The sequence below is a fragment of the Myxocyprinus asiaticus genome, chromosome 3, assembly GCF_019703515.2.
Source record: "Myxocyprinus asiaticus isolate MX2 ecotype Aquarium Trade chromosome 3, UBuf_Myxa_2, whole genome shotgun sequence".
NCBI lineage: Eukaryota > Metazoa > Chordata > Actinopteri > Cypriniformes > Catostomidae > Myxocyprinus > Myxocyprinus asiaticus.
Genome location: NC_059346.1, coordinates 46,011,015 through 46,035,066, shown reverse-complemented (window position 1 = coordinate 46,035,066; position 24,052 = coordinate 46,011,015). Strand labels below are relative to the sequence as shown.

The window sequence follows — 24,052 nt, the reverse complement described above, 5'->3', positions numbered from 1 at the left end:
GCAATATAGTGTATATATCTGATTACTATGTTAAAACACTGTATTCTTGCATTATATTTTTGCTTTTGCATTGGCACATTAGTCGGCAATTCTTATTCAGTCTTATTCTTCCAGACTATCCTTCTTCTCAATTTGCATTTTTACATCAGAGTTATCTTAGTGATCGTTCAAACAAGTGCATCCTTGCGCTAAAAAAAGCAGACCCAGTGCCAAGAAAAGAGTGGAAATCAGGTCTCTCAAGACGTGTTTTTAGCATTTAAAATTCGTCTAGAAAACACAATGCTCCTGAATATGACGCTGACAAAACAGTGAAACATGGCACAATGGTCAAAAATTTCTGTCTAGCATGTTTGCATAGGAAAACAAATAAACAGAGTGGACGGATGCAAAAACACGGATGGTGTGAAGGCCCTCTTATACTATGCCAATGACAATCTGCCTTTATCCTGTTTTTGTTAGTTGTACAAAAAATCAACAATCAACTATTGAGAGTGATACATTTTTACAAAATTGTCATTCCTATATAGGGCACTTTAAATGGGCACATACATTGATGAGCCGATAATGACCACTCACAAGTGAAGAGAATAATGTTGATCATCTCCTAATAAGGCCACATGTCTAGTTCTGGGTAGATTAGATGGTAAGCAAACAATCATTTCTCATAGTCAACGTGTTGAATGCAGGAGAAATGGGCAGGAGTAAAGACCTGAGCATCTTTGACAAGGGACAAATTGTTACAGCCAGATGACTGGTCCAGAGCATCTCTGAAATGGCGAGGCTTGTGGGGTTCTACCGGTCAGCAGTGGTGAGTACCTACTGACAGTGGTCTGAGGAGGGACAAACCACAAACCGGTGACAGGGAGTTGGGCACCCAAGGCTCATCTATGCGCGTTGGCAACGAAGGCTATCCCGTCTGGTCCGAACCGACAGAAGGTCTACTGTGGCACAAGTCACAGAAAATTTTAATGATGGTTTTTACCTGGAGAAATGATGGCACCATGACGTGCTGTGGGAAGATGACAAGCTAATGGAGGGAGAGTGATGCTCTGGGCAATGTTCTGCTGGGAAACCCTGGGTCTGGCCATTCATGTGGACATCAATTTGACATGTGCCATCTACCTAAATATTGTTGCAGACCAGATCCACCCCTTCATGGCAATGGTATTCCCTGATGGCAGTGGCCTCTTTCAGCAGGATAATGTGCCCTGCCACTCTGCACACATTGTTCAGGGATGGTTTGAGGAACATGATGAAGAGTTCAACAGATGTTCAATCAGATTGAGATCTGGGGATATGCTAGACCAACAAGTCTGATCCATGGCAGCTCCACCATGCAACTTAAAGGACTTGAAGGATCTGCTACTAATGTCTTGGTGCCAGATACTACAGGACACCTTCAGGGGTCTTGTAGAGTCCAAGCCTCGGCAGGTCGGCGCTGTTTTGGCAGCAGGCGGAGTACCAACAGCATACTAGGCAGGTGGTAATTATGTTTCAACTCTTCATTGTCACAAAAAATAATGTGCAGCTTTTTAGTAGGATTGCTAATCATAAAAAAAGTACAGGAATTTGTGCATGCAAAGCAATGATTAACACAACTGAGCATACTTTAAAAACTGTTGGTGCATATTTAGATGTATTGCTCTATACAAAGACTTGTGAAGCTCGTCCATAATATTGTAAGTCTAAGGCATAAATTTCAAGTAATTTTCAGAGAAAATCTTGACGTCTGTTTATGAGCACATGAGAAAAGCTCATTCATAGTGGCATGCCTTGTTTCTCACCAAAACCAAAATCTTATGCCTTCAAAAGTCTTGCAATAACAACTACTTGTAAGATACTTTTAGGGGCTTTTTTTAGGATTTGAAAGCGAATCTCTATCAAATGTCACTATATTGAGAAGACAGACCGGGATGTTAATTAAAATGTGTTTTGCATAAGAAACAAAGTCATGCAGGTTTGGAACAACATATCAGTAAATAATGACAGAATTGTAATTTTTGGATATACTTTTCTTTTAAGTTTAATTTGTTAATCATTTACAAGCAAGTGAGAAAAACAGTAAATATACAAGAAGTAATAATATGTGAGAATGGGGCCACTGAACTGAAGTTTTTTTTTCTTTTAAAGAAAGACTGTACAACAGATTATGATGCCGAGTCAGAGAAACAAGATCAGTTCACGTCTCTGTCAGCCCTTCAGGAAATTCCATGGCTGAGTGTTTCCTTGCGCTGGCAACAGCCAGGAGCTGCGAGAGAGGAGGACCGCTAGGGATTCGCTGACAGCGCTGTTTCTCCTCCATCTACTGTTACATTATATAAGAGGACAAGAGCTACGTCACACTCTGCAGTGTGCTGATCGTGTGCTTGTCAAAGGGCCAAACTTGCACTTCGTGGAGATCTTTTTTTTGAGGAACACAATGCAAACATCAAGTAATGGCTGAGGAATATGACGAATACTTACATGTGCTCTCTATCAAAATGCATTGCAGAATTATAATTTTTTTTATTGAGAACAGATGAATCTGTGCTTGGCACCACTTTTGTGCTTCAAATCTAGAAAGAACTACACATAATTGCTAGTTGTTTAAGGAAATGATGAGTTCTTAAAGTCCTTAAAGACCAGTTAAGTTCTTTTTAAATGCCAAAGTCATTTGGGTTATTGTGGATATAGAGATGGTACAGAGCTACTTGAACAATTTGGGGTAATTTGGTACTATACGTATCCTTTCCCTGGCCAAAACAGAAGAAAAAAAAATTCTTATTGTTTAGAGTTTAGTTTCTCTTGGTTTCAGTTGATTTGTTTCCTCTTGCTCAAGTATTGTGGAATTCAAATATTGTGGAATTCATGATTGACATTTAATTTTTAAGAGAGAGGTTAAACAAAATTAAATCTGTAGAAAATCACAGATGTAAAATATTTACAAAAATGTAGACATAAATAAGGAAAACTCATCACAGCACAACAACAACAATTTCTGCTATTAAAATTGTATATTTCCGTCCCTGAAAACCAGTTCTCTTATTCACAAAGGGGGAACGCTGAGAACTGAGAATCGCAGCCATGGGATCTTGCAACTCACTTTCCTTTTCAATGTCTTGGAACAAAGTAAATAAAAGTGGGGTGTAACAGAAGTACAAAAATAAAACTTGCCAGTTGCCACCCATTAAGATTTTTGTCGGTAGCACTACGATGAGTGATTTACAGCCATGCTTCATGTAACCTACAGTTACATACAGTACGTACATGGTTGCCAAGACATGGTGTTTTTGAATCACTTTAGGCTGCTGTAAAGCTTTATGGCTTTAGATAATGGGGGCCATAAACTCAAAGCAAACAGAAACACTCTCAAACATCTACTTTGTTAAACAGTGTGAAAAGGTTACAAATCATTGGACACAATTAATTCACAGAAGGTTGTCTAGAAAGGATGGTGAGAGAAAACTTTACCGGCCTACCCATCTTGCCCTTCTTCCCAGGAACACCAGGTAAACCCTAAGAGTAGACAGCAGAGAGGAAAGACAGAAGAGACAGGTTGTGAGAGACAGAAAGAAGACAGCAAGAGAAAAACAATTATTAACAATCCCAATGGATGTAACAGTCTTGCTTTGTGCCATAACCTAGTGAGCAGACAGCATTTAAAGGCATCATTGGCACGCTCCTAATGCAAAAGCTGTTCCAGAAGGCAGGCATCCTAAATTATGCTTCTTTCTAAGATACCTCTAAGGGAGCATTGCATGCATGTTGTGCAAAAGACAATCCCAGCATTTAACTGACACACTCAGTGTAAAAATATATCCAAGATGGCGGACGAGGTGAGAAAAATGAAGATTATAAAAAAGGTACTTTTATATTTCATTCAATACTGAATAGTATAGATAAAAATAGTTTTCTATAAATATGTACAGTGCGAACTAGTGTATTATGATTCCCGAACGAATGACTTATGAGTCAATTCTTTTGAATCTACACCGCAAAACATATAGCGCATCTTATCGAACCAATTACTTTTATTAGCCTTTTTTTTAGTTAAACAAAAACGTACTGAAACACAAGTCATATATTTTTCCATGTCCAACTCCAAATAAAACAAGAATTTCACCTGTTATGTGTACGTAAGGCTTGTGAGACTTAAATTGGAATAATAACTGGATAGTTGTTGACTTGATAATGAGTAATTAAAGTTAACATTTTATGAGTTTTATTGCAGCTTAACAAATAATATTTTATATATAAAAAAAAAATAATCAAAATATTTTAAAGGTGCAATCAGTAATTTTTTCTTCATTAAACATTTTTAACTCCTAAAGACATGAATTGTAATTTTGCAATATATGTGGGAAATCATGACCACTCTCATTATAATGAAGACTCCAGTCATATCAGTCACCTTATAAAAGCTGTTTTAGGGGGCTTCACACTGGCAGTTTAGTCCGAAACAGAGCACAGTTTGCATAAAAAGTTGGTAATGTGAAAGCTGTTTTGCGGAACAGGGAGCGGACCGCGGTACCGAACCCAAGAATACCTGTAGGAGGTTGTCTGCGCTCGGTTGCAATGGAACTGTGGTGCGGTTCAAGTTAGTGAGAAAGCAACCTGTACTCAGGTCCGAACTTGTTCAGGCAGTAAAATGACTTGCACATGTGTTTTTGTCGATTTAAGCATGATGACATCATCAGTTGCACAAAAAACAAAAAAAAAACAAAAAAAAACACATGTGCATGAGTGTCAGGGAAACATTGTGGAACACAGAAAAGGTAAGGTGCCTTTTACATATGCTTTAGTGTTGCAAATAAAAGACTTCCACATGTGATTTACTGCTCTGACAAGTGTAATCGCCGGTTCCCATTCAAACCAATGTCCCACGTTAACATGGTCAATCATGTTACCCTCTGAAACTATGTTAAAATCGCTCTTAAACTGTGTCAAATTCATTGAAACTGACTCAGATCATACAAAGCGGGCTAATGATGATACCAACATTTTTTATGATGTGCAAAATGTCTTTTCTTGGCTCCTTGGCAATTGACATTGAACGAATCTGCTAAAAACGCACGTATATTGTGTTAAATATTGTGGTATATTGAAAATTTGAAGCAAAAATTTTAAAAATGAAGTGATGTAGAATGTCATATAGGGTTTCCAACTTGTTTTGGAGCAGTCTGTCCCTCCTTTCAACATCTATTGAACTGTATCTAGTGCCATTGAACAAGTCAACACTAAACAATGCTTCTAGACATTGAAGATTTGAACCAAATATCGTGTAATGAAGAGATAGCATGTCCTTTAGGTTACCCAGATGGTTTTCCAGCTTGTTTTAGAGTAATTGGTTCAACCATTTAGAAAGTATTAAACTCAAATCCTTAGAAAACTCTGTGGTGCCTAGTAGACATTGCAATTACCAAACTAAACTGTGTAGTGTATATCCTGTAGAGGGTCCTTAAAATTGTTCAATTTGTTTTGAAGAACTGTGTCCAACCACTAAAAAGGTATTGACATTTTGGTGTGACTGGTGCAAAATAAAGTTCTAGTAATCTATGCTCTGAAGGAAACATTAATAATTTGTTCATTCTTTTCAATCATTCTCTAGTAAAATTTTCAAAATGTCATCATATCTTAACAGACAATGCACTGTGTTTCATAACGTATTCAGTCTTTTTCAACACTGTCCCACGACTTAAAATGTATTGAAATTATAATTATACAAAAGTTTGTTTAAATATACAAATATTTTGAGGAGTATAATGACGTGAATTGCTTTTTAATATTAGTATTACTAGCTATTAATACCTATTAACCTGTACAACAATGAAGAAGATACTCACTTTTTATTTATTAAAATAAAAAAATCAATAAAGGTTTATATTTCTAAAGCAGACCAATATGTCTGAGGTATTCAACCTTAAACATCCACAAATTCAATATTCAACATCCACTCAACTAGTAATACAATGGTTGAAATGATCGAAAAGTGCATTAAGGTTGCATGAAAATGAACAGTATATGTAACAAGAAGATTGTCAGTACAGGAAAGGCATACGATAAAGAAATTATAACGCACACTGATCAGCGTCCGGAATCAAACAAAGGTGATTTCATCACATGCTGGTCACAAACAAATAATTAAAAAAAACACTGCACACTTTATAGATGGTCCCTAACTTATCCGACATACGTTCGGTGGTGATTCGGAGAAAAGATGACAAAACAAAATCGATGATCGCATATTTTGTTTGATTAAATTAGTTGTAGCTGACTGTCATACATGCCAGTTATTACAATTTACAAACACTGATCATATTACATCCATTATTAGAAAACTATTGACAAAAGAACTCAAAATGTGTTAATATGAAACCAACTTTACCGCAGTCCAATTGATCCATTACACCGGGAACAATCGCACTCACATTCGGACTGCAGCAAACATGCCCAGGGTGCTTTCACAACAGCACTTTTGGTGCGCACCCGAGTTCAAATCAAGGTTATTATCGTAAACTAAAACGAAAACTAAATGTAAAAAAAAAACTGAAACTGAAATAAAAATAAACAATTACAAAAATTTAAACTAAACTACATTTTCATGGCTCTGAAAAAACTAAACTAAAAAATAATCGTAAAAAAAAAAGAAAAAAAAGACAAAAAAAGTGTTTTCTTTTTTTTTTGTTGCGATAAGTTTTTAAACCCGCTATCACCTTAACATGAAGATGCCATGGCAGCGACAGCACAAGCAGATGGTCTATTGCCCTCATTACATTAGCAAAGACAGAGCGGGAGGGAAGAATCACTACAGTACCTCATGGAGAGATGCTGGTGGGAAAACTTGGGTGACTAGAAGTCGGTCCCGGTTTTACGAGGTGAGTCCCGGTGTCCCGTCATTTCTCTAAAAAATTTAATTATGTCACTGATTTTTTTCTTTGAAATTAAATATCCTCAACGTCCTTCTTGGTATCGTGTCTGATATTGATTGCAGGGAAGGGAAGATATTTTACTGCATTGCACGATGATTTAACGATACTTTCATTCTAGTTTTACAATCCGCTCAGAATCTGGTTACCATGACAATGACTCACGCGCTAGGCGCTCTCTGTCATCATCCAATGAAAATTAGAAATGCTCAACAAGCTGAAAGAAGCCGACCTGTTTCTTTGCACAGCACGTGAAAATGGAATTTAAATATTTTGCTGTAAATGTTCACTTTCCCATGGCCAAAGTGTTAAATAAGAGATTGTAGGTCATATTCATACAGCTATATTTTTTTTTAAATGTGAAAAACATTGGCCTTCCACATCTCTTTCTGTCCTTGTTAGAGTCAGTTGTCCTTTGTCTTTGAAGACTGTAGTGTACACCTTTGTATGAAATCTTCGGTTTTATGGCAATTTCAAGCATTGTATAGCCTTCATTCCTCAAAACAATGATTGACTGAAGAGTTTCTAGAGAAAGCTGTTTGTTTTTTTCCATTTTTGACCTAATATTGAACTTAAGACATGCCAGTTTATTGCATACTGTGGTAACTCAAAAACAAACACAAAGACAATGTTAAGCTTCATTTAATGAACCAAAAAGCTTTCAACTGTGTTTGATATAATGGCAAGTGATTTTCTAGTACCAAATTAGCAATTTAGCATGATTACTCAAGGATAAGGTGTTGGAGAGATGGCTGCTGGAAATGGGGCCTGTCTAGATTTGATCAAAAATTACTTTTTTCAAATAGTAATGGTGCTGTTTTTTACATCAGTAATGTCCTGACTATACTTTGTGATCAGTTGAATGACACTTTGGTGAATTAAAGTACCAATTTCCTTCCGAAACAGCAAAATCTGTACATTATTTCAAACTTTTGGCCGCCAGTGTATATATACACACAGTATACAGTTAGTGATACATGCATATATATATATATATATATATATATATATATATATATATATATATATATATATATATATATATATATAAAAATCGCAAACCCCCCAGGTGTCCCAGCTTGAGACTTTCAAAATCTGGTCACCCTATAGAAAACGCGCTAGCTGTGTCTGGGACTTCAATTATGACACATTTGAACCTTTATTCGAATGAGTGTACGTTGTGTTGCCAATTCATGATGTTAAAACAAAGAGAACAGAAACAATATGATATCCAGTAATTTATACTAACTTTCTCCACCCCCCCCACCACAAACGCCTGTTTTCCCCATTCTATGTATCACTTGATATAAAAAACTAAAATAAAAACTAAATATAATGAAAAACTAAAACTAAACTATAAAATATTTAAAAATTAAATTAAAAATAATAAATAACTAACAAACGAAACAAAAACTAACAAAGAACTTACAAACAAAAAAGAAAACTAAACTAAACTGGACCAAAAAATTTAAAACAAAATAGAAATAAAACTAAATAAAAAATGTAAAACTATTATAACCTTGGTTCAAATGATGTCAGAGTTCAGTTCATTTGGATAATGTGAACGCTGTTTTCCGAACTCGGGTGAGCACCCGTGAACCGCACCCGGGTATGCTTGCAGAGATGGTCTGGGATACGGTTCATTTGAACTCTGGTATGGTTCGTTGCTGATATAAACGCAATCGTACCAAATCGCGGAAGTGAACTGCTTGTGATGACGTATAATTTGCGTCTTTGCAGGCTCGCAATCACAATTATTTTGGTACAATGCATTTCTCATACTTGCTTGTGTCCAAATACACCACCTTCAGAGAGCAGCTCACATTCTTCACATCTCAACCAACACATCTGCAGGCTCACGGCAGACAAACGCTAATATTCATCACATCATTGCACATTCAGTGCATCCACGGGAGACAAACACAAGTGTTGTTCTGTGCATGGCAAGTTTTCGTGGTAAATCCAAAGAGACAAACTTTAATACTTCACTTAACACAGTGACGTCTTCTCGAGTTGTTACCTAGAGGTAAACCTAATGGTAAAAACAGGGATGTGATTCTTCTGGACAGAGGGGAGTGGAGCAAGTTGACGCTCTGCTCAAATATTCGCTCATGTGCGATCGCTCAACTCCAAAGCTCAAGTTCAAAAGTCATCACATGAAATGAGGAAGCTATTAGACATAATTTTTTGGTCAATATTCCTTTTTTGTGTTTTTTTTTTTTGCATCAGGCACAAAAAAATCCCTCATCATATTGGCATACGACCTAATGTTTCATGCCGCAAATAACAAGTGCACAAACAATGCCTTGTAGGCTACTTAAAAAAAAAAAAATAGCCTTGTTCTCTGCCCTATTTGAATGGGGTTACTTTATATGGGGACATGGGGTAATGTAACAGCTTAATTACCAGAGCTTCTCATTGATTTTAATCCTGTGCTAATCGGTCATGTTAGTAATTTTCCGGACTTTCCCGCACCGGTGAAGATAATAGTGTATTTTACATATCAAACGCTCTGTAAAAATAACCCCTATTCTTATCCCGTGCAAACTGACATGTTGGTAAAAAGCCAGTGAATCTGCACTGTCCAGCCTGTGAACCCTTTAACTCATTGTTTCTAAAGTTCACCATGTGTTTGAAGTGGATGTTGGTCATTGAGAAGACACCAGAAAATGTAAGGCGTGCTTAAAAACATCATCTAACGCTGGCTGTTGCGTTTGGACTGATGCATGAGAAACAATTAGTATGATTTCTTCTGATTAGAAAAATTAGAAAAGGACAAGAAGTAATTTTGTGATTTGAGCAGAGTGAATGGGGAAAATTGTGTTGAGCCCCGCGTTTTCGAACATATTTTCCTGAGGGACAAATATAATTACATAATGTGAAAAGATTGTCTATATTTTTAATTCAAGAGTGTACTGAAGGATTACTGGCTTGCTAATGTAACCAGATCTGTTGTATTTAGATAGTCCAGTACATTTTTTCTAATAATCCCAGATACAGCATATGCACGTTTAATACTTACTTCATAATTAATCAGCACAGCTAAATAGCATAAAAATTGCAGTTGACACTCTCATCTCTGTGATTATACAGACATAGCTTATACCATGCAAGATGCTACTGTATCAGTATGAATGTTTTCACACTGGAATTCTCTTAAATCTGTGCCTCCCTGCAACTTCTGATCCAGCCGGGCTGGCTTTTTCAGCTGCAGGGATTAATCGCCTCAGGTGAGTCAGGTCCTGTCTTTCACCGGACCGGGTTCATATGTTTATTTCGCTCAACAAAAATGTATGCTCTGAGTTAGTAGTAAATGGCTTTTGTAGGCTATGTATAGTATGCCTATGTTTTCCACACATTTTTTTTACTCTGTCAGTTCATCAAGTAGGCTACTTTTCAAAGAAGTGCTGGCTGTTTTAATTAGTAAATATATTTTATTCTGTGAGTGGATGCCATATTTTAGGGCAATATTGTTTCTATGTTTCTCATAGGCTTGTTTTTCTATACTAGCTTTTTTTTATGTTTTTTTACATCGTAACTGTTTTAACTTTCTTTATCGAACAGCTGTCATTTTTTGTAGTAGATCAAAATGCACATCGCAAAATAAGCATAACTTTTCAGCTCATTTTTTAGACTTGGTTTATCTGTCAATTATTTTCAACAGTGTGCTGACTGTTTTAATATGTTTGGTAACTTGGTGATTTTCATTCACCAGGCTATTACGTTTTCTCTTATTGGACCTCCACTGCCTATTCGTTTAATTGTTTTCAACAAATATGCCTATATTGGCAAATGTTGATTCCGCGAATGCTTTTTTTTAATGTACAATGAAAGGCAATATGTCACAAATATGCCCTTGATCATTGGCATTTAGTATTGGATTTGGCTATTGGAATCAATGAAGTATTTCAAATGGGTCGCATATTCACACAATGTTTTCTTTTTTTATAATATTATTTTGACTGTTTTCTGCTGGTTTCTTTTTAGAATAGCTGACTACAAAATATCCATTTAAACTTTAGTGAAATTAGTCATTGCGCACATCCCTAACTGAAATGACCCCAAAATGCTGCTTTTTACAAAAATAGTCTGCATTGTCCGGTTCAGTCAGCTCTACGTGAGCGAGCAGCCTCTAGTGGGTGTATTCCCAAATGTTGGCTAGAAATGCAACAGGTTTAAAAAAATGTCACAGATCAAAGCAGTTGTCAGGGGGGTGTCGCTGTCTTTGCTCTGCAACTTTTCCTGCTTTTTAGTCCTTTACCGATCACATGCCTTAAACAGCTGCCGCTTGTACGCATGTTGATAATGTAATTGGGCCACGGTTCGGACCCAAATAATATGATGTGAACACAGACCAGCCCGGGCAGCAGGAGGGGGAGGAAGCAAACTCGGGTTCGGTCCAAGCAATCGAACCACGTGTGAAAGCACCCTAATTCTACATGGAGAGGGTCCATACATGGGGGCTGCCATGTTAGAATCACACGACCAGCTGCATGCTACTCGCTTAATCTCAGTAATCACCCTGTTATTTGACACTTTCACTCATTGATTAAATTAATCATGGCTGACTGTGAAAACTAAATTTCTACAATGACATCTGAAACTGAAAACTATTGATTTTAAATGATGCTGCATGCAAGCTGCTAGGTGTCAGTGTAAGTCCAAGATGACACAAAGACAAAAGTTACTGAGTGCACCTTTAATGAAAAATGTTATCGGTGTTATCACCATTTGCAAGAATCTGCTCTGTTAAAATCTAAAATTATAATTTGGTTAACAGGCTGCTGAGGGCAGTAAATCCAAGAAAATTTTAATTTCTTATTTCCAAATATTTCTTCCTCAATGTACTAAGTTCACACCAAAGTTTTTCTAGCGAGTCAGTCCACTGTCAGCCATCTTTGGAACGCTCTCGGGAGAATATTTCCAGTCATGACAGTGCAGCTGCTGTCTACTTGAATAGAGAAAGATCAAAATCTCAAAAACGGTTGGTCAAGATTACGATCAAAGAACATATTTTAAATCAGCAATAAAATCTGACAATACTGGAATCATAAATTGTGATTCTTTACCTCATATTATGTTAAATATATATATATATATATATATATATATATATATATATATATATATATATTTTCCCGGCTTGTATAGCTAATGTGCATGCGCAATCTAGAGTTGATTGACAGGTTATGTCTGTATCTAAAAGATGACTGGCTCTTTTAACTGTAAGGCGGGACTTCCTTTCTACATCCGTTGACCGTTGGGCGCTCAGAGCTTCTTGGTTGAGCATTCCAATTTCTCCCATTCATTTTAATAGAAGTGGCCCGTCTCTGCTAAATAATCTCTGGTTCACACTAATAAGTTTTAATTTGAAAATACATTAATTTCACTATGTTTACGGCTCTCATCCACACTTGAATGGTACTGAAAAAGGAGACTTTTGAAAACGCTCTCCATAGCCACATACTTTGGAATATGATGACGTTAGGAGACGGAAAACTGAATTAGTGGATTAGTGTGAATGTGGCCTAAATGTATCACTAATGGCACCATTCAGAAACCGGCATTGTTGAGAGCAATCAGAATCAGCAACTGGAATCGTTAAATACCTCACTATTCCCATCTATAGTTACAAATGGATTATTGTACCCATTCTTTTTGTGAGCTATGTATTTTTAGAATATTATGTTGTTAGCTCAGCAATATGCTAATGTCAAACTCTATTGAAATCAATTGCAATTCAAGTCTCTCAATGCAGAGCATTATTTGTATTGCATGTGGAATTGCTGCTCATGTATAGCTTTCAAAATCAGCCACTTATGACTTGGCTTAAGGGTTGTTCACACCAATGGGTCATTTGGTGTGAACGGTCGTTTTTCTGTCCGTCTGCTCTATTTTTCAATTGTTTTTCTATGTAAACATGCACTAGACTGATGTCTTAGACCATTGTGCTGCATCTTGATGTTTTTACACTAGACTTAGAAGGCAGCTGCCTTGTAGGCAGTAGGCGGCGAGGTAGCTCATAGGTTTTGAAACAGAGCTTATATGTGGATGCTAAAAGGTCTTTCTTCTCTATTCTCCTGTGCACAAAAGGTCTCTCAGACCGTTGTGAACTCTGTCCCTCTGGGCCTGAAAATAGGAGACATGATCTGGCTAATCCTCAGCAGGCAGTATTCCTGCTGTGGAGGGCCTTTATTGCTATTTCCACACAGTATTGCAGGCCAGAATGTGTCAGCTTGAGGTTCCTGAGCAAATATTGTGAGAACTGAGACTAACTACTGTATTGCAGGGACATCTCTGTGGTTTTAGTGGAGTGTGGCCCCTTTCATCAGACTTCCAATTCAAAACAATTCTTTGGATTTACAAGCCACCATTATGATGCAAAGCAATACATGTATGGCACATGTGCATGGGTGCGGGCTTTCCTTCATTAGTATTTCCTCTAGGGGCAACTAAAACCAAGACTATATGTATCCATCATGCCACAAGGATGTAGTAAAACTCTAAAGAAACACAGCTGGACCTTTTTTAATGCACAAATCTATACTTAATAAATAACAGTTCTTAAAGAAGTAGTTCACCCTAAACTGTCATTTGAACAAATTATGAACACAATTCTGTTGTTATTTACTCTTTGGCAGAAAAAATATTGGTATTTGCATTAGTTCAAGCGAATTACTTAAATTTCAGTCTTTTCCACACACAAACTGCTCACATGGATTCAGAAGACTTTTATGATACTTCCATGATGGCTTTTTAGTGTTTTCCTCCCTTTAATAAACTATTACTTTAATAATATGTACAGCAGCTCCAGCAAACTCACTCTTTCTCCATCAGGTCCGGGGAGACCAAAGACGCCTGGAATTCCAATGAAGCCCTAAAACAGGGGAGTGTAAGGGGACAAGAGACAAACAGAGACACTTTAGAATGTATGGTCATTGGATCCCTAACTAAACTGTATGCTGACTTGCAAATGTCTTTTGAGGACAGTGGTCGCTCTGTGAAGATCTAGGCCTTGAGGCAAGTGTATATGCCCATGGACTGCATGGTGCTGGCTTCCACGATGTAGTCCAAGGGCACATACCCTCACACCAGGGATCACACTGGCATTCAGCAGGATGGCTAACGCTGGGGTCACAAGGTTAGTACAGATACAACACACAATAAAATCATGGAGGGAAAAAGACAAAAAACAAACATGATGAGATGATTCACTTTATGACAGTGGTTCTCAACTAGTAAGTTGCGACCCAAAATGGGTTTGATGAGGTTGCGGACAGCAGGGGAATTTTTTTTTAAATACAGCTGACTATATAATTGTGCGTATTTAGAATAGCAAAATAAATTGGCAATTAAGCAGATGCCAATATGGAGGTTGCATGAAATGACATTATCCTTGAAAACCATAAACAAAACTATACAAGGTAAAAGAAAATATGACCTAGACTACATTAAATAAGTATTCAATTATATAATTTTATTACATATAATTTTATAAGTATATAATTATGTGTATCTAATTTTGCATAATGTTTGGGCCTATGCAGTTCATTGTATTGTTAATAATGTTTTATATTAAGGGGAATTTTATTTTCACTTTTGTACGACAAAAAACTGGTACAGTTTTGGCTCACCACTTGATGTCCAATGTATAATCTGGGGCCTTAATCAAAAACAGTTGAGAACCACTGCTTCATGATGTACTAAAGCAACAAGGAACTATGTTAAAACCTTAAAATGTTAAATTACTGTTTGATGTTTTTAAAAGTATTTAGAAATATGATTTTGTACTAAATTGCAAAAAAAGAAAAAGGCCTTTTCTGGCACTAAAGGAGAGAACACAATAATACAAAAGAATACAATAAGACGAGGAAAAAAACTATGGATGTAAACTGCTGCCACATACTTTACAAGACCAAAATGGTTTTAAACTTGTGGAATTATAAAAAGTGGAATTATAATGTAAAACCCAGCTGACAAATCTCTTGACAACTGTATACTTTCAGAGCTTACGTTCTGAGGTTTTATAATAAAAACAGCTACCAGTAACTGATTCTTAAATGTCTACAACCATTTCCTCTTCTGGTGCTTTTCAGAGTTTCCAGAAAACCCAAACTGGAAAACAAGATTCCAACATAAAAAAATGTAGCAGCCCTTACACAACTTCCTGAACATAAAACCTCATTCACTATTAAGAAAATACTATTTATCAGTAGGAAGAGCAAAAGTCTAACATACTGTATGGAATGCCAAGGTTTTCCATGGCAAACATCACAATAAAGACCAAACTCATCTTACACTGGATTTAGCCAAAACATGATGATCAATTTATATCCAAAATACAATTAATTTCAATTGACATACCTGGGACACAATCACGACAATGCATTTACATAGGGAATTTTGAGAGTTTCTTACCCGTACTCCCTTTGGTCCCATATTTCCTATAGGCCCCGGCAAACCCTATAAAACACAAACAATGAAATATTTTTTATACCAATAATAATAAAAATATTGTGTGTAGGGGTGTAACGGTTCTCTGTAAAAAAGCGAACCGTATGGTTCGCCACCCCCTGTTCAGTAAGCATTGGCACCGCGGTTCACTTCAAGTTTAATGACGCATCTGGAGCACGAGGTTTGGCGAAGAAAACAAAGTGTCAAATAGACACACAGTTACAACCTCCGCTGATGCACCTGAATGGATCTGTAAATGGATACACTCCGCCTGTGTTTCAGGTGGGTCAGCTTGATGACATTACAGTTCTGCACACATTGTGTGTAGTTGAAAATGGCAAGCGCCAAGCAGAGAAAACGAGCCGCTGATAAAGAAGCCCCCTGCATTATTCAAATCTCCTGTCTGGGAACATTTTCTTTTCAAAAATGTTTTACACAACAGGCACTGTTTTCAGACATTGCTCGACGAGAGAGTCATATACTGGTAACACATCGATATATAATTAATCATTTAAGGCGACATCAGCCAGGGAAAGATAGAGCGTGACCCGAAATTGCGCACACACTCCCTTCCATTTTTAAGCAAGCACTCAGTGCTAATTCGAACAATGAAACAATAACTAAAGCACTTGGGGTGTTATTTTGCCCCACTCCGTTGTTAAGGATATGGGATTTCCGTGGATGATTAAAAAAACTCGAGCTTCTCATATAATAGCAAGGTTCCTTATATAGGCCTAGTGGTGTACAGCTTCCGAATGTTGAAAATATGTTTAGTTGAGTTTGAAATGTACTTAATGTTGATGCATGTAGCATAACAGTGCAAGTATTAAGTTCAAATGTTAATTTAGTAACTAGAGAATTGTTTTTTTTTTTTTTTTTAGTTAAGGTCTAACTATAGTAATACTGTAGTAACCATGACTGTAATAACCATGACTGCTGTCACCATGGTTTTCTTAGCAGAAATCATGATTTTGATACAATTAACCATGGTTTTACAACAGTAATACTGTGGTTTCCATATAGTAACCATAACAGTAACCATGTTGATTTTGTGGTTACTATGATTTTACTATAAATACCATGATTAATCTACGGTTACTGAAGTAAAACCATGATTTTTATTAAGTGCAAACCTGTTGAAGTGTTTACCAGAGAGTGTTTTTACTTAAGAAAAAAAAAATATTACTACAAAATCCCAAAATTGCAAATACCAGACCATACCGAATCAGTTACCCTAAAACCGTGGTACAAACCGAACCGTGAGAAATTATACCCCTAATTGTGTCTACATAATTTGAATTGGAAAACAAAGACTTCAGTGGCAAATTTAGAGACCAAAACAAAATTTTATAAAGGACATGCTGCATTGTTATTTGATTAAACCATATATGGTGGCAAATGTACTTATGACAGACAAAAAAAAAAAAAAAATCAACAAAGCATCCTCTTTCTAATGATAACTGGTATTTCTTAGTTGGTATAAGTGTTGCATAAAACATGTTCCAAATATATTTCACTTAAATCAAGGAGTGACAAAAGTTGTTATTTGTACTCTAACTTCAAGAGGATGCTGTGGAAGAATACACAACCAATAAAATGGCAATAAAATGGCATAATCCTGAGGAGCATATTGGAGAAGTTTATGAGCAGGTGGCAGGTAGCAAACTACTTGATCTAGCGCCACTCAATATGTACTACTGAAGCTACAGTAAAGTCTTATAAGGTTTTTGGAGGACAATTTTAACTTTTAAACTAAACAACTCTGGAGAAATGCTAAAAAAAAATTATCACAACAACTGCCAAAAGTTTTAGTATAAGCAAACATTAAACACACTCAGATGTGCCAACTTGTGAGAACTTGGCCAAGTAAATGTGTCACAAACTGCCTTGTGTTTTTTCCCTCACCTTCAGTTCAGTTTCAGTGACTGTTTAGTTTTCCCCTTGTTCATGGACTACATTTCCAAGTATGTACCTTTTTGATTCCACTCACCTGCCCTCCATCTTCCACAGCTGTTCCCTGTTCCCTCATTTTATCCTCTTGTTTCCTTCACTCATTGTCAGTTCTTGTTTGTTTGTTAGCACGTTAGTGTATGAATGTTACATACATAGTTAGCCAGCAAACTGCTGTTATGTTTGATTTCCCTTTTGCTCCAGTGCTTTATTTTCATCATTGTTTCTTCTTCTTCATCTTCATCTTCTGAGTTCCATAATAAATAGTTCTACATTTGGATCCCCACTCTCTCGTCTCATCCTTCCCAGTAGCGTGACAAAATGACTGAATTAATTCAATTAACATGGAAGAGTTAAAAAAATCCAGACACACTGAATCTCTTGAGATTGTAAAATTCAGAATGTCTGACTTGTGTGTGGGTGATGTGAGTGAGAGACATCAGACTGATAAATAAGTAAACTGATAAGTAAAAATTGTGCAAACTGCACTTCTCTCTAGGCCTCTAACAACAATCATAATGCTTCAGTGGAGATGATGATGAGGTGCTGAATCCAAAAACATTTATGAAAACTTAATTCTAGCGAGGTGTTCTGAAACATGTCTAATATAAGACGTTTGTAACTGTTTCCCTGGACGTTTGAAGCTTGTAATTCAGGATGCAAAACTTGTGTGGGATTTAATAATTGCCACTAATCACACTTACACTCAGCAGTATAAGAACATTGCTTTTCCAAATTACTTTTCCAAGTATCGAATATCATTCATGCCTCTGGCACCCAAAGAAAATGATTAATTCTGTGGTACAATTCAAGGCTCAAAACACTCCTCAATTTTTATAGCCTCATGATTCCAATATAAATTCTCATTGTCCAAAAATGACGTAAAAAGATGTGGTCATTTTGGCAAGTCAAACTTTTGAATCTACAATACAAGTCCTGATAGTTTACATATAGCTGCGATAATTGTGCAATAGCACAGCAGAAGATTTACTGCACCTGCCTGCCAGGATAGCCTTTGGCACCTGGGCTTCCATCAGGTCCTCTTTCTCCCTGTGGAGAGAGAGAATGACAGAGTAAAGAAGGAAGAAATCCATTACAATAAATATGCCATTAGCTTTGGAAGCTCTTCTTGTAGAGAGCCATTATAAATGAACAGAAAGATTAAAAGCACTACAGAGAGAGAGGATTGAAAGCTCTGTCTATTTAAAAAACATGTTATTCATCTGCCTGCTTATAAATAGTTTTTTGTCTTTTTTTCAAGTGTTGCCATTTTGTCAATATGGCAAATGGGGAGATGTCGTGTGGCACACCACAATATTGCTAAAACAGACTATGATGAATGCCTTGTACACAGCTACTATAATTTGACACCTCTGAACATGAAGTTGAATTTTACTCTCTAACCAAAGAGTCTCCAGTGTGCTGATAGGTGAGAATGTGCTGCATTTCGGTATGGAGTGAGAAATACAGTATTGTGTTCGAGCAAATTCCAGAAATTCACATTAAGCGTTAGACAGGCCAATTACATACAAAATTAAATTAAAGAGATCACATAAGCAAAGCAATCTCTTGCCTATTTGTGTATTTTACATATCATGCCATAAAAACACATTTTTATCCAAAACATATTTATCCCCACACCATATGCTTCCAAATACTTAAAAACGGTGAATTCAGTGTTCAAATACCTTTTGGAGCCACTGTATCTCATGTAGCCTAATGTAAAAATCATAGTTATTTTTTTCTTCTTTTTCTAATTCCTTTGGAAAATGGAAAACGAAGCTTAATGAAGTGAATGGGAACTCACTTGATCTCCAGGATGGCTGGGAGGACCAGAATGGCCTTTCTGTCCCTAAGAAGAGAAAGAGACAGATGTTGCAAAAGGATATAAACTTCCCCATCAATAGTTTGTCAAAGAAGAGGAGGTAATTTACAGGAAAGATAAAGTGCCTTTAAGGGAGTAAAGTCCCAAACATTTGTTTAATCATCTCATGGGGGGTTTTCCTCATAAAAAAGCAGAAAATGTATCATTATTTCTCAAACTCAGTCACTTTAAAGGAACTAGATAAATAACTTCCCTCTAAGCAATTAAATGACTGTAGGCTGACTGTAAGTTCTCATTACACAAGCAATGTCATTACTTTCTGATACGATGAAATAAAAACTTGCTTTTCTCCTTTAAATGCATTTGCCAATGAGCTCAATCAAAAGAACAAAGAAAAATCGGCATGTGCAATCCCAGCGGCTTTCAAGGAGAGAAGCAAAATGGAAAAGTAATAAATATAGAAAAACATAACAGGTCTCAATCAACCATCACCACTTCCCAACCAATACCAGCCAATTAACAGCTGAGCAGATGCCTAAACTGTCCAGGGACAGGCCTCTACCACTCATATAAGCTCATAATGAGGATGCAAGAGCAATTTATGCATATGTGGTAGCAATATGTCTTCAGGTTTAATCTTTTTCAAGTTTACTGCATTACTGAACAATGCAATCTTGCTTCATTACATAGTTCTCATCAGCTAACAATTTTGAAGGGATCAAAATTAAAGGGATAGTTCACCCAAAATTGAAAACTGTCATTATTTAGTCACCCTCATGTTGTTGCAAACCCATATGATTTTCTTTCTTCCGTGGAACACAAAAGGAGATTTTTTGTAGAACGTACAAGCTGCACTTTTCCAAACAGTGAAAGATATAGATGTATACGGGTTTGGAATGAAGTTTGGTTGATTAAATGATGACAGACATTTCATTTTTGAGCGAATTATTACTTTAAAGGATGCAGCATCATTTAAATCTTTTTCCATTTCAGATGCCATTGTAGAAATGTAGTATTCACAGTCAGCCATGATTTAATCACTGAGTGAAAGTGTCAAATAACAGGATGGTTACTGAGATTAAGCGAGTAGTATTTGGCTGGTCACATGATTCTAACATGGCAGCCCCCATGTGCGGACCCTCTCCATGTAGAATAAAACAGCTTTTATAAGGTTACTGATATAAATGAGTCTTCATTTTAATGTGAGTGGTCATGTCTTTCATGGGGTCATTCATGTCTTTAGGAGTTAAACTTTTTTAATGAGGATTGCTGAGTGCACCAGTAAGAACAACTTGAATCTATGAACAAAAACAATACCCACAAAACAAATATTAATTAATCTGCAGGCCTTCATAATAATCAGTAACCTAACCCAAGAGAAAAACACATTCATGGACCTAAACCCTAAAGCTGCTGAGGTACACCCACAAGCATTTCTTCTATGAACATATGAACTGTGACACTTTCACAGTGAGTGAAATGTTATGTGGTATTATGTGTCTTAGCTGTGCAACTGGCAATAACCTTTGGGATGACAATAACAGATTGCTGTTCTGTTCTGCTAACTATGAAAGAGGAAAGATGGAGATTTTTATGAAAAGGTTCTACTTTTTCTCAAATGAGATGTACATGGTCACCATTTAACATGATTCTGAGAGTAACTGAGTAATAGCTTGTTTCTTTCTTTTATAGACAAAATAAGCCCATTGTTACATTTTGTTTGGAAATGTGTCAAATATGAATTTGAGAACAGATGCAATTGAAGCTTTTTTCTTTTCTTTTTTTGAGGTGCCATGTGCAGTCATACCTTCTATCAAGGGGTCAAGGTTTGGCTGGTCAGCATGGCCCAGTTTAGCCCTGCTGGTAGCCTAGGAGCCATAACTTCATTATTATAATATCAAAAGCCATGTTTCTTCATTGATGGCCATTCAAAAGTTGTGTATTCTGACAAAATATAGTTTTTTTGTGAGCAACATAAAAAAAATGCTCATATTTCATTATATTATAGCAAATATTTCGTAAGTGACCAGTCTTTGGAGGCATATTAAAAGCATGAAATGGGCAGATATTTTTTCCTATCACCTGCCTTTGACATCGCAGTCAACATGGTCACATCGGAAATTAACATGTTGCTTCCAAAAGTTAATGTACCCTGAAATTGTCACCATACAGCCAAATCACTGACGAGCAGCATTCCCCATAAGACATTCTGCATCATTTTAACCGTGGTCACATTCTCCTCTAGCGCTACTGCATATTGCAAAGCAATCTTTGAGACACAGGTTAAACAATAGTCATCGTGTTGCATTTTCCTTTTAAAACTACATTTTTACGCCACTGAGGTTTAGGGTTTAGTGTTGGGTTAGGGGGTAAAAACATAATAAAATATGCATTCCTGTTGACTGTATTACATCAATTACAACTAAAAATGCAATTCTTTTATGTGGACATTTACATTTTCCTGCAACTAGAGAGTGACCAGTCACATTGCTTTCACAGCTTTTCACGAGCAGTGATTGCCTTAAAAACTGTATCCAGAACTGAATGCATGGCAGAATTCAAAGCATGTACTTCCAGGTCTGCATGCACTAACTGAGCAAATGCCATTGAGATGAATGGGAATGCTTTTAGACAGCTTTCTCCATATATTATAGACCTTCTTGTCTACTGAATAAAACGGCTGCCATAGATGGTCTTCTTAATGTGTGCAGCAAGATTATTCTGTATATGTGATTTACTAACTGCATAAACATGCTCCCTGCAGCAGTTACTGTCCCAGTGTCAACTTTTCCATCAACAGTTTTCTGTGTTTAACTGTGCCTGCTGGGGCAAATCTCTTTACAAAACATTGGCCACATCAAACTAATTAGTATGGTCTCTTCAAAGTAAATAATAAAACAAATCATAGGCCGGCATCCGAGATCAAAGACATGTTAAATGCACACACACAGGCTAGTGATCGCCACACTGAAACTGAGAGCTCTGCTGTTCAGGACAATGAACAATGCCTCCACATGGCCTCTTTCTCCTAAACTATGGAAATATATTACATAAGGAGAGGGAAGTCCCAAGAGTAGAACTAAAAAGCTGAAGGAAGAAGGGAGGGCCAGTCTCCAATCTGTGAATAAGAGAACGTGTCTGGCCATGGGTGCTTATGCTTGTGCCATTAATAAACAGAAAAAAAAAAAAATCCCAGATGTGCGAGCAAAAGAGGCCGTGATCCAAGGAAACAATTTTTTAGCCCAAGTGCACATACTGTAGCCTATGCATGTGACCAAAATATGCTTACTATTTGTGATAAAGTGAAAATGTGTGTGTATGTGTGTGTGTCACATTTGACACAATTCTGTTTTTCAAATCCGATCTTAAGGACTAAAGAAATTGGATCCATTTGTTCATACCAAGGAGGTCTATCAAAACTGCAACAGCTATCCTTTAGCATTCCCATTCATTTCAATGGCAGTTGCTCAGCTGTATGATTTCTGCCATCTTTGCTCATCGACACTCTTCTTTGCTCATGGGTATGGATAATATAATTAAATATTTCAAATTTAGATGCTGCTTGCAAAAAAAATAAAAATAATGCCATCAACAAAGAAAGATGCTTTTTGAGCCCAGATGGTGTAGTTATGACGTCTAACTGGAGCATGCTAACCAGCCAATCACTGACTCCTTGGTTCAGACTGTGTAGACCAGGGGACGGCAACCTTTTTGAAATGGAGTGCTATTTTTTATTTTCCTGGTAAATGGCTGTGCCGACCTATTACAGCTGCTGAGAGAGTGACAGTAAATTTGGCATCTTCTCACATCTGACTGTCTTAATCCTCTGCTCTCTCTTGTTTTCCTCTTCTGGAAAGTCATTCAAACGTAATAGTGGATTTTTTCTTTTGGTCTTGGAGCAAATGGGTAAGTGAAAATAATATTTGCTGTGATCTCCCATTCACTCCCATTCACCGTTGTCGAAGTTTACCCTGCAATCGTTTACTTCCGCGTTCCAAAACCTGGAGTGTGAAAAAGGTCTATTGATTATGTGTGAACTGTGTGAAGGCCACACAGTTCAATATACAGTATGGGGAATGAGTGAGCGAAAATGAGTGAAATCAGACAAAGCTGTAGACAATTTCACATTTTGCATGACACTTTATGTTCCAAATGATGAAAACAAACTTGAAATTCCATCTGGCCGTTCAGATTGCAAAACATTTCCTATAATTAGATATTAATTGGATCTTGAAACACATAAAATGTTTTGGATCAGGTTTGTAAAATGTGTCTTATTGCTGTTCAGACATCAAACATCTAAATGGATATACCAAAAAAAATTGTTTGCTGCGTGTCTTAACAAAGCCCTTTATACTGGACAGTTAAGCAGCAGACTTAATACAATATCTCAACAGTTTTAAAGACATCTGAATCTTCCCCAACATTGGGAAATTGATTCACTAATTTATTCAATAATTTCTGATTACATGAATGCTCCTACTGAGTGGCAATACATAAGCCAAGATAGCTTGAAGCACTTAGCAGATCTCAAAGTGTAATTTTTAGCCTAAAATTTAAATTCTGTAATCATTCATGCAACCTTATGTTGTTTCAAACCCATATGACTTTCTGTCTTCCATGGAACACAAAAGGAGATGTTAGGCAGAATGTTAATCTCAGTCACCATTTACTTTCATTGCATCTTTTTTCCATACAATGAAAGTAAATGGTTATCGAAGCTAATATTGTCCTTTTGTGTTCCACGGAGAAAAGAAAGTCATATGGGTTTGTAACAACATAAGGGTGAGTAAATAATTAAATCATTTTCATTCTTGTGGTGAACTATCCCTTTAAAAGTGAGCCTTCTTAAAAAAAAAAAAAAAAAAATCTGACAATTGAAAACATTTGAGCCAAGCTAAAAATACTTAAAAAGAAA

General features: G+C 36.6%; 1 protein-coding gene across 1 annotated transcript in view; it reads right to left on the bottom strand.

The window, feature by feature from the left end:
* The window catches only part of LOC127419336 (collagen alpha-1(XXVII) chain B-like), a 131,430-nt gene that overhangs the window by 76,987 nt on the left and 30,391 nt on the right, over positions 1-24,052 (bottom strand). The window contains exons 8-12 of the mRNA XM_051660691.1: positions 19,117-19,161; positions 18,306-18,359; positions 15,324-15,368; positions 13,729-13,782; positions 3,451-3,495 (exon numbers count right to left, since the gene is read on the bottom strand). Of these exons, the coding sequence (XP_051516651.1) occupies positions 3,451-3,495; positions 13,729-13,782; positions 15,324-15,368; positions 18,306-18,359; positions 19,117-19,161 (243 nt within the window). The remainder of the gene's footprint in view (positions 1-3,450; positions 3,496-13,728; positions 13,783-15,323; positions 15,369-18,305; positions 18,360-19,116; positions 19,162-24,052) is intronic.